The sequence below is a fragment of the Macaca nemestrina genome, chromosome 16, assembly GCF_043159975.1.
Source record: "Macaca nemestrina isolate mMacNem1 chromosome 16, mMacNem.hap1, whole genome shotgun sequence".
Taxonomy (NCBI): Eukaryota; Metazoa; Chordata; class Mammalia; order Primates; family Cercopithecidae; genus Macaca; species Macaca nemestrina.
This window is the reverse complement of record NC_092140.1, coordinates 105,703,753-105,720,302: the sequence shown is the minus strand read 5'-3', so window position 1 is coordinate 105,720,302 and position 16,550 is coordinate 105,703,753. Positions and strand designations below refer to the sequence as shown.

The following is a 16,550-nucleotide window of genomic DNA, read 5'->3' as shown; positions in this document are numbered from 1 at the left end:
GGTGTTTACCATTGTGTTTAGAGGGGAGAACAGAACTTTATTTGTCGAAATCAGATGATAACCATTGGCATGTGATTCCTTGGGTTGGTTTGGGTGGGGGTGCTCAATGCTTTTCCTGAGGGCTAAGTTCTAGTTTGAGACCGTCTGTCTTTGTCGCCCAAGCTGGAGTGCAGTGGTGCGATCTTGGCTCACTGCAACCTCCGCCTCCTGGCTTCAAGCAGTTCTCCCTGCCTCAGCCTCCCAAGTAGCTGGGATTATAGTTGTGTGCCACCACGCTTCGCTAATTACAAAAATGTTTAATATAGGCTGGGTTTTGCCGTATTGGTCAGGCTGGTCTCGAACTCCTTGCCTCAAATGATCGCCACACCTTGCCCTCCTAAAATACTGGGATTACAGGCCAGTCTATGTTTGAAAATCAGTCTTGAAGAGCCTAGGAGGAGAGGGATAAGCTTCAACTAGGTAAATAACTATGCATATGTTAAAAATATGGGCCAAAATCTACCCCAAATGTTAACTCTTCTGCTTTGCGTATTATATCCATTTATAGTTATTTCAGTACTAAGATTTTTAAAGACTCTTTTGATAATTATGGAGAAATTACTATTAAAACTCAGCTGCATTTTTGTAACACTTCAAAGAACTAATTGGATGACATCATTTCTCCCAGAGGCATTTTGGATTGTTATATAATTAATGTTTATCTCTTTGCCAGAAATCTTTTTTTTTTCTTTTCCAGAACAGATACCTGAAAAGAAACTTTCCTTTGCATTAAGTGTTATTTCACTGTGTGACAATCAATTTTTGAACGTGAGAACAAGATCATCATGTATTTTTCGGATAATTCTTGCTTAATAGTGATAATGCTAAGTGTTAAAATTATGCAACAATTTGTTTTTTTGAAAATTACTATTTGCCTGCTCACCAGGTGGGAGCTGATGAGAACGTGGATGTAAAAATTAAATTGTATTTAGCTTGTATAAAAGAAGTTTAAAAAAAAACTTTTTTTTTTTGTTTTGTGCTACTACTGAAGTTGCTTCGTTGTGGAAATGAGGTTATTGCAGGCACCTAGAATTTTATCTCCTTCACTTGTACAATGGGAAGAAATTCTCCAACAAGCACAGGAATCTGACTTTCTGATATTGAGACTCCTAGGCATCAAGCCCCGTGGAAAGGTTGGTGATTACATGAGCGTTGGCGTTGATGTGGGCACCCTCCAAGCCGGACGCAGGGAGCAGGGAAGGGCAGAACAGGCCCCTCAGGAGCCATGAGAAAATCAAGTGTTGGCAGCAGTGGTGAGGGTTGATGTCAGGGGCCAGGAGGAGGTGGTGAAGGGAGCATGTGGTCCCTGCAGTGAGGTCTGATCTGCAGGGGATGTGGACGGCCACGTGGCGAGGCCCACGGACAGCCTGGACTTGGCTGCCTCAGAACTCTGGTGGACGTTGCAAACGGCCCCACAGGGTTGCAGTGCACATTCCTCCGACAGAGAGAAGACGCTTGTAACTGTTCTCGGCACGAAGCCAGCGCCCTGTGAACAGTGGCCACTGCTGTCGTGACTGAGTGCCGTCCAACTGGAGGCATTTGCTCTGCTCAGTTCACTTAATTGGGCCAGGAATGGGGTGGCCCTGCCTTCAACAAGCTTGACGCATTGAACGAGGACTCAGTAAAGTACTCTGTAAATATGCTCTCCTGGCTAGAGTGAGCAAAGCCCAGGGAGAGAGTGGTTCCTCAGTATTAGACAGGTGTTTGGCGGGGCCAGCTGTGTGGCTGCCAGAGCGAATGTGACCAGGAAGCCTCTGTCCCCCCGGAGGTGGCCAGCATAACTGTTACATGTGCCGTAGGTAGAAAATGGGCACTGCTGGGAAACTTGCTCATGTTGCTGTTTTCTGATTGGAAATTTAAGGTTTCTGAGCATCCTACATCGAATTTGTACATTGCTGAGACTGTACACCTTTCAACACTTGTTTTTTCCTGCTTTTCAGATCCATACAACCTGGCATTTGGCCGTGGCTTCCAGGACAGGCTGGATGCAGAGTGAAGTCCTCTCCTCACTGTCAATCTTTGCAGATGTCTTTCTTCAGAGTCTCAATTAGGTTTTTACTTAACTAGACTTTTTAAATTGCCATGCACATAACTCTACCAGTTACAATCGTGAGCTAACATGGGTTTTTGGTTTTACTTTGATGAATGTTTAACATTTGCATGCTGGATGTGGGGGTTGGAGGTCATTTATCTGCTTTTCATTTCCTTCTTGGTTATACTTAGTGACTTTCAGGTACGGTGTGGAAAGCCTGGTACAGGGTGAATTGCAGGCTGCAGTGTGGCGCGGTGGACAAGAGGCGCGGGCTGCAGTGTGCACAGTGGATGAGAGTGAAGCTATTTCCATCCTCGAGGGAAACACACAGGAAACAATTTAAAAAACTGATCATCTAGCTTGAATGAGGTCCAACAAATTCAGTTTGCAAAGTTTAACTTCCAAGTTAACTTAGTAACTTTTCCCCCAAGTCATTAATTTAGTAGCTTATGTTTATTGCCTAAAGCAAGTCATAAATTCTAAAATGAATGACTAAACATGTAATAATTTAGGCATACAGCACCTGAAGGGAAAACTGCCAGTATGCTAAAATATTGGATACAGATGCTCAAAAAATATAATGTAGCATTCTTACAATACATGTGCTTTCAGCATGTAACTTGGTGAGTAGTTTTGAGCTATATTTGTAGGAATGTGTATCTTGAATACTTTAGGACACCACTGGAGATGTGTGCTTGAGAGGTATAAATACTGGATGTTCTTCTCCCTTCCCTTAAATGAAAAACATCAGCTCCCTTCCTTTTTATTTTTATTTTTTGAAGTGGACTCTCGCTCTTGTTGCCCAGGCTGGAGTGCAGTGATGCAATCTCGGCCCACTGCAACTTCCGCCTCCGGGGTTGAAGTGATTCTCCTGCCTCAGCCTCCCCAGTAGTTGGGATTACAGGTACCCACCACCATGCTCCACTAATTTTTGTATTTTTATTAGAGATGGGGTTTTGCCATAGTGTCCAGGCTGGTCTCAAACTCCTGACCTCAGGTGATCTGCCCACCTCGACCTCCCAAATTGCTGGGATTACAGGCGTGAGCCACTGCGCCTGGCCAGCTCCCTTCTATAATGATTTATACAGTTGTTTTTGCTTTTTGTTTTTTTGAGACGGTGTCTCACTCTGTCGCCCAAGCTGGAGTGCAGTGATGCAAATCTTGGCTGACTGCAGCCTTCACCTCCTGGGCTCAGGTGATCCTCCCACCTCAGCTTCCTGAGTAGCTGTGACTAGACACACGTCACCACGCCCAGCTTTATTATTTTTATTATTATTATTATTATTATTATTGGTATTTTTAGTACAGACAGGGTTTTGCTATGTTTTCCAGGCTGGTCTCGAGCTCCTGGGCTCAAGCAATCTCCTGGCCTCAACCTCCGAAACTGCTGGGATTACAGGCCTGAGCACCACATTTGGCCCATTTTTTTTTTTTCTTCCAGGATTAGGAGTCGACTTTCAGAAAATCCTTCAACCTTGCAAGCTTAATTTTCCATAAAAGTATTCCTCTAGGATAAAAACAAGACACAAAGAAGTACGTGTGGACTGCAGTTAAAAATTTTCAACACAACTTAGGTTAGGAAAGTTGACATTTACAAAGAGCAGGAGGCCCGTTCAGTGCCTTCTAGGCACTGGGAATGGCGGTCTGTGGGCGACCCTAACATGTGGGGTGTCCTGAGACGTGATCGTGGTGTTCACGCTTTTACCGAGGGCTTCCCAGGGGTACCAGAGGCTGTTCTTCTGCAGTCGGCCAGCCAGGCAGCAGCTGCTGGAGAAGGAACAAACAGTAAAAGATAGATGTACACGGTGTTATTGTGGCAGAGAGGTTAAAACCAGGGTCACTTTGTTCTTACAGTTTTAAAAAGCTAATAATGAAGTCCTTAAATATGTTCAGGATTTCAAAGCAGTTGTGGGTGTGTCTGTGTCTCTAGCTCCCGTTCGGGTGCTTCCTGCGAAGAGAGCTCAGAGATGCCACCTTTCCTTGATGAGGTGACAGGGCCTGCAGAGGTGTGAACCCCGTGGTGGGGGGATGACTGACCTGGGGTGAGGCTGGGTCAGCGTGGGGATCCACCTCCACTCCACATTCCTGTAGGGAATCCACAGTTCTAAGTCTTTATGATAGGGGGAAAATGAACCTGGAAGAGGTGTTATTTTTTAAGAAGTTAAGTGCCATGCTCTTTTTTCCTCATATTTTCCGTGTTTAAGCAGCATTGAAGGATAAGGCACTAGTAGCATGTTGTTTTGGAAACAATGTTGTTGGTTATTTTACGTTGAATATGGTACTAAGGTTGCCTGGTAACAAAAGTTTTCCTTAAACAACATAGAACTCTGTTGAATCTGTTGCCCCATTGGCTGAGCCGTCTGAAATCAGTGCAGTAGCAGCTGAAGAGGCCTCTTCCCCTTGGAGGAAGCCGCTGGATTGGCAGGAGGCACCGCGCTTGATTGAGGGAGTGAGGCGCCTTTGCAGGGACCCCACGTGGTCCCTGCAGCTCTGTCCTGCCCCCTGCTGGTTGGCCAAGCAGCCTCGTGACAGTGTGCTCAGTGTGAATGTTCACTGGGGCAGGCCGAGGCTTTTGTTCCTGAAACACTGACTTCAGAAACGGCCGGCTGTGTGTGTTGAGCATGGCAAGAAAGACTTACGTGCGTCTTAAACCTCTTGGACAAAACAAGTTGATGTTTCAAATGCATCTCGAAGGCTAATGACTTTGCTATGGTCAATATTCAGGAGAAAAGAGGGTTTGATGAAATAGACAGGAGTGGCAAGTGACGTGCTTGTGCCCCGTATGACTAAGCGATGTCCTGGCCGTTCCACACCACGGCCTCTGAGCAGCCAGCCTGCAGATACTGGGTCAATTTAGATATCCCTGATCTCTGCAGAGGTTTGATCAGGTAGCCCAAGAGCAGATAAACACAAACGCTGACTGGAAACCCTGGCACATGGGGACACTGGAAACAGCAAGCTGCTATTAACATCATAGTGAGAGACAGTCGCCTGCTCTCTTAGTGGTGTCAGCTTCTTTTGCTTCTAGACGTTCATCTGCGTTACAATACAGTTTTGCTCAGTTTATCCCCATTGCTCCACTGTCTTCGCTGTTAAAGTCTCAGCCAGCACTTAGCTCTGACACTGCAGGAGTTTCACTGTGCGGCTGACCAGGCCTACCTGGCTTGGCTGTAAAGCAGGTGAGATTTTCCGGAAGGCAGTGACGAGAACCCGAGGCAGGAAAGAGCATTGCTGGTCCACATACGGCAGTGCACCTGCAGCAGAGCATGTACGTGCACGTTCAGGCTAAACAGGTGTAGGAGAGAAGAAAACCACCTATGATTAGTCACTTAAAATGCCACACACCCAACCCTTGAGACCCTAGCACATAGAGTAGTAGTGGTCTTGGAGATGGCAGGTGTGCTGAAGTCTGATTTTCTCACTTAGCTTTTCCAGCAGCGTTTTCCTCATCTCTAAGCTGGGGCTAGCAACTGCCACGCGTAGATTTGTGCATGGAACCGTGCTACAGATAACTCCCTCCGTTCAATGTCACTGAATGTAAAAGGTGGGACATTGGCTTCTGATGTGTCTGGTTTGCTGCAGGCCGTGCTGCACCCCGTGGTTCCTGAGCCCTGAGCTGAAGTACGTCCTGCTGCATCGCCTGTGTCGCTTTTGCTGTGTAACTTAGAGCTCCTGCCCTGGGAAACTTCCTCGCGCCTGACGAGCACCACAGTTTGCAGCAAGACCTGTCCAAAGCGTGGACTGCGAGAGCCCCGCTGTGGCCCTGTCCTCTCCATGTTGGGAGCGACTTTGTGGGGTTTGTCGACCCTTCTCTTAGGTGTCCTGTGTCTCATGGATCAGCCGACGAGCCCTGTCTGGAGGAGCACTCTGCAAAACGCTGCCTGCCACGCAGGTCTCCTAGCGCAGAGTGAGGCCACATCTGCAGACCATACCACACACAGTCCCGAGGCATTCTGCAAGAAGGGGAGTGGGATGTGTGTGAGTTCCCACTGCGGAAGCTGGCTCTGCTCCGTACTCTGCGTGCGGGGTGCCTGATGTTCAGACCTGCTGTGTCTATCGGGGGCCATGGCGGGGTGGTGGGAGTGGGGGCAGGGAGCAGCGCGGATGGATCCAGGAAAGGACTTAGTTGAATGCCAGCTGCCCACATACCTGTTGCTGGTCTTGGACAAGGTCCCTAGTTTCTCTGGGCTTTCGGTTTGATTGTAAGACTAGGACGCCGCCCCAGTCTGAAGATGTCGGTGTGTGCGGGAATGCCTGGCGCAGTCACCAGGGGTTTTCCTTCAGCCTCCTCCGTGCCCCTCCCTGGGTCAATCAGTATCCATGCGTGCCACAAGTAAATTACAGTCCCTCCGAAAAACCAGTTGACCCGAGTTTTATGGTCAAGCATGGTGAGTGTCCTTGCCAGGAAATGCCACTAGATGTCTTGGGCCTGCTCCTCTACCTCCACAGCAATCCCCGGAACAGGCTGGTTCAGGACGTGGGAGGTGGGAGTCGGTGTTGTACCTAGGACAGGCTGAAGTCAAAGGCTCATTTGCTCTGTGAGGGGTGATCAGGATGACACATCAAGTGGAGCCCCATGGCTGACCCTGGAGGTGGACGGTCGGGTCGGATTGGCCGCCCTCCAGCACGTGTTTCGAGTGATGCCTTCCCTGGGTTATGAAGCCCTGATCTGTAGCGCACAACTTCCCAGCTCCAGCCAATCTGGACTTGCCGTCTCCTTCCAAGAAGGTAGGTGCGGCGCAGTTGCCTTTAAGCGGCTCCTTCTGGACACCGCAGGGCGGCAGCAAGCAAGTATGGGCGACTTTTTTCTTACGTTGACCAAAATACGCAGGGCCAGCTTTGCACGATCCCATTCAGCATCACACGTGTGCATCGGCCACTCACCTGTCCATCTGCCACAGACAGGCTTGGACAGGACCATTGAGTGGCCTTTACGGCAAAGAGCCTAAAGGGCTCACAGGAAACCTGGACCCAGCGCAATGGTAACAGCGCAGCAATACCTGTCATTGATCAAGGAGTGTTCTGGGCCCAACATGGTGTTAAGTGATCCAGTTCGGTTAGCACTCTTAGAATTAACCCCCTTTTGCCTATCAGGAAATCGAAGACGGAGGACATTAACGCCAGGGAGCAGGGAGTAAGGGGACACACAGAGGGCCTGAGGGGCTGGGCACTCTGAGCCCACGGATCTGCCCACAGGCCCCAGCTGCACGGGCACCACAGCTGCTGCTCTGGAGGGGATGAGAAGCTCTGGGGAAAAGATGGAGCCTGACGTGGGTAAGATTTGGATATTTTCAGAAGAGATTTTCAGCCTGGAATGAGGGTGTAAGTGACTGAATTGGAGTGATGAGCCAGATAGCCCGGCTGCGGGAGCTCCCCTGTGGGGTGAGGGAGGAAGGCCTTGGGGGCGCGTGGCTGAGCAGAGGCGCTGGGTCGCCAGGAGCCGCCGCGGGTTTGGAAAGGGGGAGAAACGCAGCGCCCTGCACTGCAAGGGCACCGAGACGTGGTTGTGGTTCTTCCTGACCGTGACAGGCACAAATGGTGCTGATGGTGGAATGCACGGAGTCTGCCTTCAGAGAATTCCTGCTGTCTTTTAAAACCTGGGCCTCTCATTTAAACTTGGTGGCCTCAAGTGAATGGTCAGAAACAGTTTCTGATGAGGTTGCAGAGATTGTGCATGGCCTCTGATTGTGCACAGCCTGTGATTGTGTATAGTCTCTGATTGTGGCCTCTGATTGTGTGGGTCTCTGTGTGTGGTCTCTGATTGTGTGTGGTCTCTGCAGCATCTGATTGTGTGTGGTCTCAGATTGTGCGCGGTCTCTGATTGTGTGCGGCCTCTGATTGTGGGTTGTGTGAGTTTCCCGGGAGTAAGTAGATGAGCCTCGTGCTGGGGCAGGTGTGCCTTGTGTTGGGCATGTGGATAAAGAAGTTTAACCCATCCCCTCTTTGAGAATGGCAAGGCAGTAACAAAGGTGGTTGATTTATACATGGCCATCCTCGTGAGGTGAGGACCTGAAAGGTTTACTGCTTTCCCGGAAAGCTGCTCTGGGCGTCACCATCACTGATCATGGACAGCAGCTCAGAAGCCCCCTTAAGGTGCAGGGAGGGACCGGCGCTGGTCCTGTCTGTGCCCAGGCTGCTGGTCACCCTGACGGCCAGGCGATGGCTGCCTGTGCACGAAGCTGGGGTTAGAGTGAATTTGGGCAGTGTCGGCTTTGATTTAGGTCAAGACTGATCAGTCTTCCTAAAATACTAGCCATGAAAGCTTTCATAGATTGTAGTTCTTTGGGAGATTTATATGTGGTTTTTAAAGCACAGGGCCCATGGCCAGTGTTGAATTACATTTTGTTCAGTGTAACTGACAGGACACTGGACCTGAGTCTCAGGCCTGCCACAGGGTTCAGGGAGCTTCAGAGAGGGAGTTTTCGCAGATGGGATGGGACATGGGCATGGGGCTGGAATGCTCTAACCTTCAATCTTCAGTCATCGGTATCACCTGTGCACACGCATATCGTTTTCAAAGATGGACGAGCTTTTGGGAAATATCTGAAGACTTTTCCAGTTTTGAAAGAAGCCAGGATGACACTGGAAACGTCAGGTGTCTTGGCTGCTGATCAGGTCCATCACCACGCACATGGTCCCTAACCTGGCCCACCTCTGATCATGCACAGCGGGTGACGAGGTCCATAACCTCACACTTCTGTGCACAGCAGGTGACCAGGTCCCTAACCTCAAAAGCTTCTGATTGGGTGCAGCTGGTGACCAGGTCTGTAACTTCGCATGGCTCTGATTGTGCAGAGCTGGTGACCAGGTCACTAACCACCCACACCTCTATTCATACCCAGCGAGTGACCGGGTCCATCACCTCACACCTCTGATTGTGCATAGTGGGTGACCAGGTCTGGAACCTTGCACACCTCTGATCGTGCACAACGGGTGACTAGGTCCATGACCTCACGCCTCTCTGCACAGTGGGTGACCAGGTCCATAACCTCACACCTCTGATCGTGCACAGCTGGTGGGCGCAGGACCCACTTCAGTGAGGGGCTGACTTCCCAGGTGTGAAGGGGGAATGCTGTGTGGCTCGCTAAGCCCCTCCATGCTTTGGGGGCTCCAGGCTGTGGGCAGCAAGTAGGAGGTTGTCCCAGGAGGCTGCTGTGTGTTGGGGATGGGAGGCAGCTGCAGGGTGGAAGTACGATGTTGTCGTAGGGGGCCACTGTGGGGGGGTGGGACGGGAGGCAACTGCAAGTTGGAAGTAGGATGTTGTCCCAGGAGGCTGCTGTGTGTGGGGGAGGGAGGAGGCAACTGCAGGGTGGTGTGGTGGTCCCCGTGCCACTGATTTCAGGTTAAAATAGAATGTGGACCTCTTTTTACCATAGTTTTTAATTACTCCGCTAGTTTGTGTTGCTGTCTCTTGCTATGAAGTCCACAGTCTGATGTCTCTGTGGTCCCCATGTTTCCCTTCTGCTTGTGTTACCCGATCCTGTGGGTCAGCTGTGAGGAAACCACTCTCCACGCCTCATCTGGAGTGGTCTCGAGCTGGGTGTGCTGGTCTCCTTGTGGGCTAAAGTGTTCTTCCGTTACTGTTTTCTCTGTTTTTTGACCAAATTTAGCAGACTTGTGTATGATGCAAACACTTTAAAAAATGTCTTTTACCTTTATGAAAAAAACACCTGCATTGCTTTAAAATGAACCTTTCCTGTGTCTCCATCCTTCCCCATAGATTGCTCTGTGTTAGAAACTCGGTGGTGTGTGCGCTTCATGGCCTCATTCCATCAAGCACTGTAACCTCTGATTGCAAAAGTGACTACACTCAAGGCAAAACACTTTGCAAATGTTGAAAATAATGAACAAAAACAATATATTGTTCTCTTGTCACCCTGAAATGGCTACTCTTAATATTTTGATGTAGTTCTTTCAATTCTTTTTAAGTAAAGTTGCTTCTAACACAAGCACTTTGATTATATTCATCAAATTATATTCAGGAAATAAGGAGAAAGTAAAAAGAATATCCAGTTTGGGGCAAAAAGGAAGACGACATAGAAAGAGGCTGTAAAACTCCCTGCAACTTGAAAAACTGGGTTGTGGTGGCTGTGGTTTTGTTTTTACTGTGAGAGACCACAGGATTCTTCTTGGCACTGAAGGGCAATAAGATAATACCCTGTGTGTGTGCTGGTGGCTGTATAAACCGAGCCGCATGTCCTCTTTCGAAGCAGAGAAAGCATGAGGTTTGAGGTAGTGGTTTGGTAACTTTTGGAAAGTCTGTTTGTAGGACTGCACTGCAGAGATTAGGTCAGTCTGAATTAGATTCGAATGATCTGTTCAGGCCTTGGGAGCTTTCTACACCGGGTGTACGCCTGTTCTGGATGTGGTGTAGAAGGAACAGGATTGGGAGGGTTTCTTGCTTCCCAGTCATAGAAATGCCTGCAATTATCACTGTTTGTTGTCTCTCGGGAAGCTATTTCAGGAAGGAAGTGTACGTTCCAAGGCTGCTGGTTGGCCTGTCGTCACCCTGGGGGTCTTGGTGTGGGTCACGGAAGCTGTGACTGCTCACGCGTGCAGCTCTGTCTCTCTCGCAACCGCGCCGGTGGACAGCTGGTCACCAACAAAGTGTGTGTCACAGTGGCCTTTGAGAAGAATTCTCTGCATCATTTTTATACAAGGTCCTTTTTCCTTTCAATGTCAACCTCGTGTCTTCTAGCCAAGCGATATGTTCTTGCAGAAACAGGAAGTGTGGCCCAAGTGAGAAATGAGGGAATTGATCTATAACTGCTATCAGTTTTTATACAGTTGAGCCATTGTAATTTATACATAAACATGTTAAATCTATGGAAGTGAGTCATGGTGCCAGACCCTCACAAATGCCGAATGTCCACGTGGGACCTCTCTTCTGTCGGGTCCACATCACAAGAAGAAAAGTCACTCAAATGCAGGACGGAGTGGACGTGAATCTCCGAAAACTCCATGAATCAGAGCGACTGCTTTCCCAATTGCCGGTCTCCCCATTTGAGGTTGTGAGATTCCCGTTCTGAAGCTCCTTCAATTTCCCAGCACCCATTTCACTCCTTCGTGGAGATAACAGACTCACACTGTTACCTTGTTCTCAGATTTTCTAATTAGAAAAAGCACATATTTCACAAGAATTGTCCGGCTAACTCACTCCTTAGCCTGGGTAACCCACATACCACTTTTCTCTTTAAAATACTCGCCTTTCAGAACTCTTGGTAAATTATTTAAGAATAGGAAGGTACCATGACTTTGGCCACAAGCAGTATTATGTATAATGTGCAAGTGAGTGCCTTGAGAGCCATGGTTGCTAAAGACAAATTTTCTCAGAAGAGAAAAATGTAAGCGGTTCTTTACATGATCATTAATTTTGTTTTGCCTAAATAACATCTTGTCTTTGTACAGGGATACAGGACGTTGCTGAGTATTGACGGGGGCGAGTGGGTCCCGCTGCCCCACAGTGTGATCCTGCATATCGACAGGGGTGAGTGGGTCCTGCTGCCCCACTCTGTGTGACAAGCCCTTTGTTTCTGGCCCGGAAATGTCCCGGCTCCGTCAGTGCATTGGGCTGGTGCTGGCTCCCTTTGTTAGTTTGCATGCGAGGCAAAATCTCACGTCTTTCACTCTTGTTGACATACAGATGCCAAAGCTTTGAACAAATTCTTACTAAATCAAACCCAGAAATATGTAAAAGGGATATAAGAATACCATGAACACTTAGAGTTTGTTCTCATGATCTGTAGTTTTGCATTGTACATTTGGCTTATCATTCAAAAATCAATGTAATTCACCACATTAACAAAAAATAAAGAAGAAAACCCATTTATTTTATCCTCTCGGTGGACACTGAAAAACATCTGTTGAAATTTAATAGTCCTTATACGAATTTCCTACCACATCAGGAACAGAAGGGAACTTTCTCCATTTGATAAAGGCCACTCCTGAAAAACGAGAGCTGACCCCCCTCCTCGGTGGTGGCAGCCGGGGGAGCTCTGCCCATAGTCAGGGGTGTCAGGAGCATGGCCATTCTCAGTGGTTCAGGTTCGCATGGTGCGCACTGGGGCCCTCGTCCGTGAAGTTAGTCAGGAGAACTAAAAGGCATAAAGACTTGGAAGCAGGGAGATGCTTGATGTACAGAAGACATAGGGCCTTATTTAGAATATTTTAGGAAATGTACAAACAACCAGAAATGGTGTGAATTTTGCAACCATGCAAGATGGACACTTCGCAACAGATGTATACAGATGCCCAGTGGCCCGTGAAAGGTGCTCACCAGGGAGTCATTGGGTAAGTACAACTTAAACCCACGAGGTTCCCCTTCACAAGACTGGAGAAGGGAGGACAGTAGCAGGTGCTGGTGAAGATATGACAGACTGGATCTCAGACTGATGGAGACTTAAAATGGCACAGCCACTTCAGCAAACTGTGGCAGTTTCTTTAAAATATGTACACTTACCATATGGCCCAGCAGGTACGCTGTAGACGTTCACCAAGGAGAGCTGAAAATGTGTGTCCTTGTAAAAGAATGCACATTATCTCCAGAGTAAATTGTCATAGCCAAGAACTGGAAACAACATAAATCTCTCTCATTTGGAGAAACATGAGCAAATTCTGATATATTCATACATTGTCCTAGTTCCCATCAGGAAAAACGTACAAAATACTGAAACCAAAACAGACAACGGGGATGAGTTCCAGGAGCCTTGAATTGAGCAGAGAGTGAACACCACGCCGTGGAGTCCATGTGACGATGGAGAATCTATGCGAGTCTCGGGCGACGGAAGAGCACCAAGAACACTCCTCGAGAATGAACAGTGGCTGTCTCTTGAGGGCTGGGAGGGGACTTGTGGGAACTTTGACGCAAAAGATTTGATTCGGGTAATAAATTTCCATTTATCGTAATGCGCCAAGTGTACTCAAGATCTGAACATTTCACTGTGTATACTTTGTACTCCCTACCTTCCAAAAAAACAATGAAAAAATAATTACAAAAGAGCACTGAACTCGATAGATTTTTCACAGTGGTATTAGATAGCAATTCTGAAAGCATTTCTGTATCTCCAGGCTTAAGCAAATAAGTTTAATACATCAGTGAATATATTGAGTGTTACAGGACCCAGGTTTCTTTCTTGGTAAGAGGTAGAAATAAGAAAAGGCCAAAGCCTGGAATGGATCACGTGGGATTCGGTTGCAGCAGGAGGTACCAGTATAAGCTGGTGGCTCCCGACAGATGTAGACAGGGATAGAAGTGCCTGTGGATGGGTGTGGGTGCATATGTGTGTACATGCGTGTTGTGTGTTCTACTTGCTGGCAATGCCCAGCAGCACCCGGTGCCCACTCTTAGCTTCCAAACACGGTTCTTCACTAGAAGGAGCCCTGGTCTAAGGGCTGGGGAATCTGGTGTCAAATCTGGGACCAGTTGAGCAACAGAACAAACCATTGTAACTATGAATCATCACCCACCAAGCCAGACTCCATGAGTACATATGGACATAGGTAAATGAATGCTGAAAGATAGAATAATTATTTTTCAGTGAATATGGAAGATCTAATGATTTAGAAGGAATGACAGGAAATCAGTGGATGCTAAAACTAGTAGTGAAGAATTGATGGAAAACAGAATATGCACATAGTGTCAGGGTGTCTCCTCCCAAATCTTAATTTCAACGCGAGAAGTAGCATCTTTGCTTTGGAGGCAAGTAAGCACCACCTTCACTGAGTTGCCGATGTTAACATTGTCACACAGGACAGACGTCTGCGGTGTCCCTGCTAAAATGCATACTCTTGAGTCTAGTCCGGAAGTTACCAAAATAAAGGACAAGCTGTAAAATAACTGACCTGTATCCTTTAACATTTCCAATTTCAAGAAACACAAAAGCTGAGAAACTTGGATTCTGGACGGGTAAAAATCACATGACAAATCAATTCATGATCCTGGATTGGATCTTCAAATAGGAGGACAAAGTAAAAAAATTATGGAGACAGTTGACACCATTTGAAAGTGAATTTTGTATATGACAGTTAAATTTCCCGATCTTGAGGAAAATGAATGTGAGAGCATATCCTTGTGTTGAGGAAATACATTGAAACATTTAGGTATGGAAGGACATAGTATCTGAAATTTATTTTCATTTGACTTAGAAAATTCATGGGGGAGGGGGGAAAGCAGTGATGTAAGATAGGAGCAGTTGGGCCTAAGTTGAGCCTGGTAAGTTATGTGGGAATTCGCTATGCTGGTCTTGCAGATTTTCTGTGTGTTTGAAATTACATCCAAAAAGTTTAAAACGGAGAATATGCAAAACAAAAAGCGATTTGTGGAAGTGAGTGGACTGTCACTTCATTGATCCCTTCAGTTTTTGGCCATGAGCCAAGTCAGTCACATAGTGGTTTTTGACCTGGGAATTAGAAATAGTGGCCAGATGACCAGGCTCTTTAGTTAGGGAGAGAAGCGTGCACAAAGGCTGACCAAGACCAAGCAGTGTGATGAGCTGCTTGTGGGCGTGATGCTGAGGGTCTGGGTCCTGTCTCAGGTGGCAGCTTGGGGGGTTTAAGCCAGAAAGCCACGTCCGATTCCCTTTCATGGGATTATTCTCGCAGCTTCAGAGAAAACTGCCCCAACCCGTCTTCACTCACGCTGGCCATTTTGGTGGTGGTTTTATTCTGCTAACACCGTTCTCACTGACAGTTTAGGGCCTTTGAGCGGGTTTTTGCCTGTGTCTCAAAGATTCTCATCTTGACAGCCGGTATGTTTCATTCCCGTTGTTCTGATTCTGTGTTAAGAGGGTTCTTCCCTGGCTTCACAGTTTGGAGTTGCCGCTGCATCTGTCTCTGCTTTAATTCTCTAGCCCATCTATCACTTGTCTCGTCCCTTAAGAAGTGGCCTGCGTGAGATGCCATGAGACTGTCTGCCTTATCACCACTGCGTCCCCAGCCCGTAGGGACTTACAGAGAAGGCATTCAGTGAATGTGTGGAATTAATGTAATGGGTTAATAGCCACAAAATGTGTTAATGGTTGTTTTAGTCTCTTTTCACGCTGCTGATAAAGACATGCCCGGGACTGGGAAGAAAAAGATTTAGTTGGCCTTGCAGTTCCGCATAGTGGGGAGGCCTCAGAATCATGGTGGGAAGCGAAAGGCACTTCTTACATGTCAGCAGCAAGAGAAAACGAGGTAGAAGCAAAAGCGGAAACCCCTGATAAACCATGAGATCTCATGAGACTTATTCACTATCACAAGAATAGCACAGGAAAGATGGGCCCCAGTGATTCAATTACCTCTCCCTAGGTCGCTCCCACAACACATGGGAATTCTGGGAGGTACAATTCAAGTTGAAATTTGGGTGGGGACACAGCCATACCTTATCCATAGCCAACACAGTCCTGGCCCATGGCTGGTATTGAGCTGAGCTGCGACTGTGGATGTGTGAGTTGGGGTGCGAGGCATGTGCACGCCTCTCAGTGGTACAGTGAAAGGATTTGGAGGCTCAAACGTGTGACCTACAAAGAATCTCCAAAGATCAAGGTCCATTCACCCTAAAAAGAAAAATCTCAGCGCAGTTTACAGCCAGTGTTTGCTTGTGGACATGGATTCTGCAGTAATAAAATGAATAATTAAAAGTCTGTGAATAAATTTTAATGTCTTTACTGGAATTGTAAACACTGATTTTCTTTCCTCACCTACCCATCTGTTGGTGAGTTTGAGAAGGTGGATGAACCGTGCTGCGGGGACAGAGAGGAGGGTACAGCTTGGCCACCAGGACCACAGCTGAGCCCTGAGTGATTGAGCTCTCTCCGTTTCAGACGTCCACACGGAAGCTGTCCAGGCAGCTCTGGCCAAACACAAAGAGTGGAAGATGGCGGTGCCTATGCCTTCCAAACGCAGGTCCCTGGTCGTGCAGACCTCCATGGATGCCTACACCCCTCCAGGTAAGGGACACGCTCCCTGACACTGCCTCCTGAACATGCTGGGCGCCTCAGAATTGACCACTGGCTCAGCATTCGTGTTTTTGCCTTCAAAATCATGGTGCAGAAATGCAGATTTTGTGAACCAGAATTCCAAAAACAGTGTATGAGTTAAACGTGGAAGGAAAAGTAACATTATATATCTGTATAAATACCCGTTTTTAACTTTTCATCAAGACTCGTGCATATGATACATACCAGTAAAATCTCACACAGTTTTATTCATTTAATTCCTTGTATGGAAAAGGGAAGAGTTTGTTGTAGCCCTCTGGGTGGAATTGGACTTTTCTTCTGATTAGGCTGGTGCATGCGTGTTCTCAAATCTTCAGATAAGTGTGCTGTATTGTTGGATTGTTTTAGAACAAGCGAATTGGACAGTTTAAGCAGCTACCCGAATCAGGTCATAAACTTTGCCTGCAAGGTGCCAGCTGGTATTTTAGTTCCTGCAGGCCATAAGCTCTCACAACCACTGAACTCTGCCCTCAGCCATGGGTGATAGCAAGTGCCTATGGCTG

At 47.5% G+C, this 16,550-nt stretch overlaps 1 protein-coding gene across 6 annotated transcripts in view; it reads left to right on the top strand.

The window, feature by feature from the left end:
• Nucleotides 1-4,663: 4,663 nt before the first annotated feature.
• The window catches only part of LOC139359168 (disco-interacting protein 2 homolog C-like), a 62,123-nt gene continuing 50,236 nt past the window's right edge, over nucleotides 4,664-16,550 (top strand). For 4 of the 6 annotated variants that reach the window (XM_071081592.1, XM_071081593.1, XM_071081590.1 and 1 more), the window contains exons 1-3: nucleotides 7,353-11,079; nucleotides 11,480-11,558; nucleotides 15,874-15,999. In XM_071081592.1, the coding sequence (XP_070937693.1) occupies nucleotides 10,897-11,079; nucleotides 11,480-11,558; nucleotides 15,874-15,999 (388 nt within the window). In that variant the 5' untranslated portion in view covers nucleotides 7,353-10,896. The other 2 variants (XM_071081591.1, XM_071081595.1) reach the window with 2 other exon arrangements.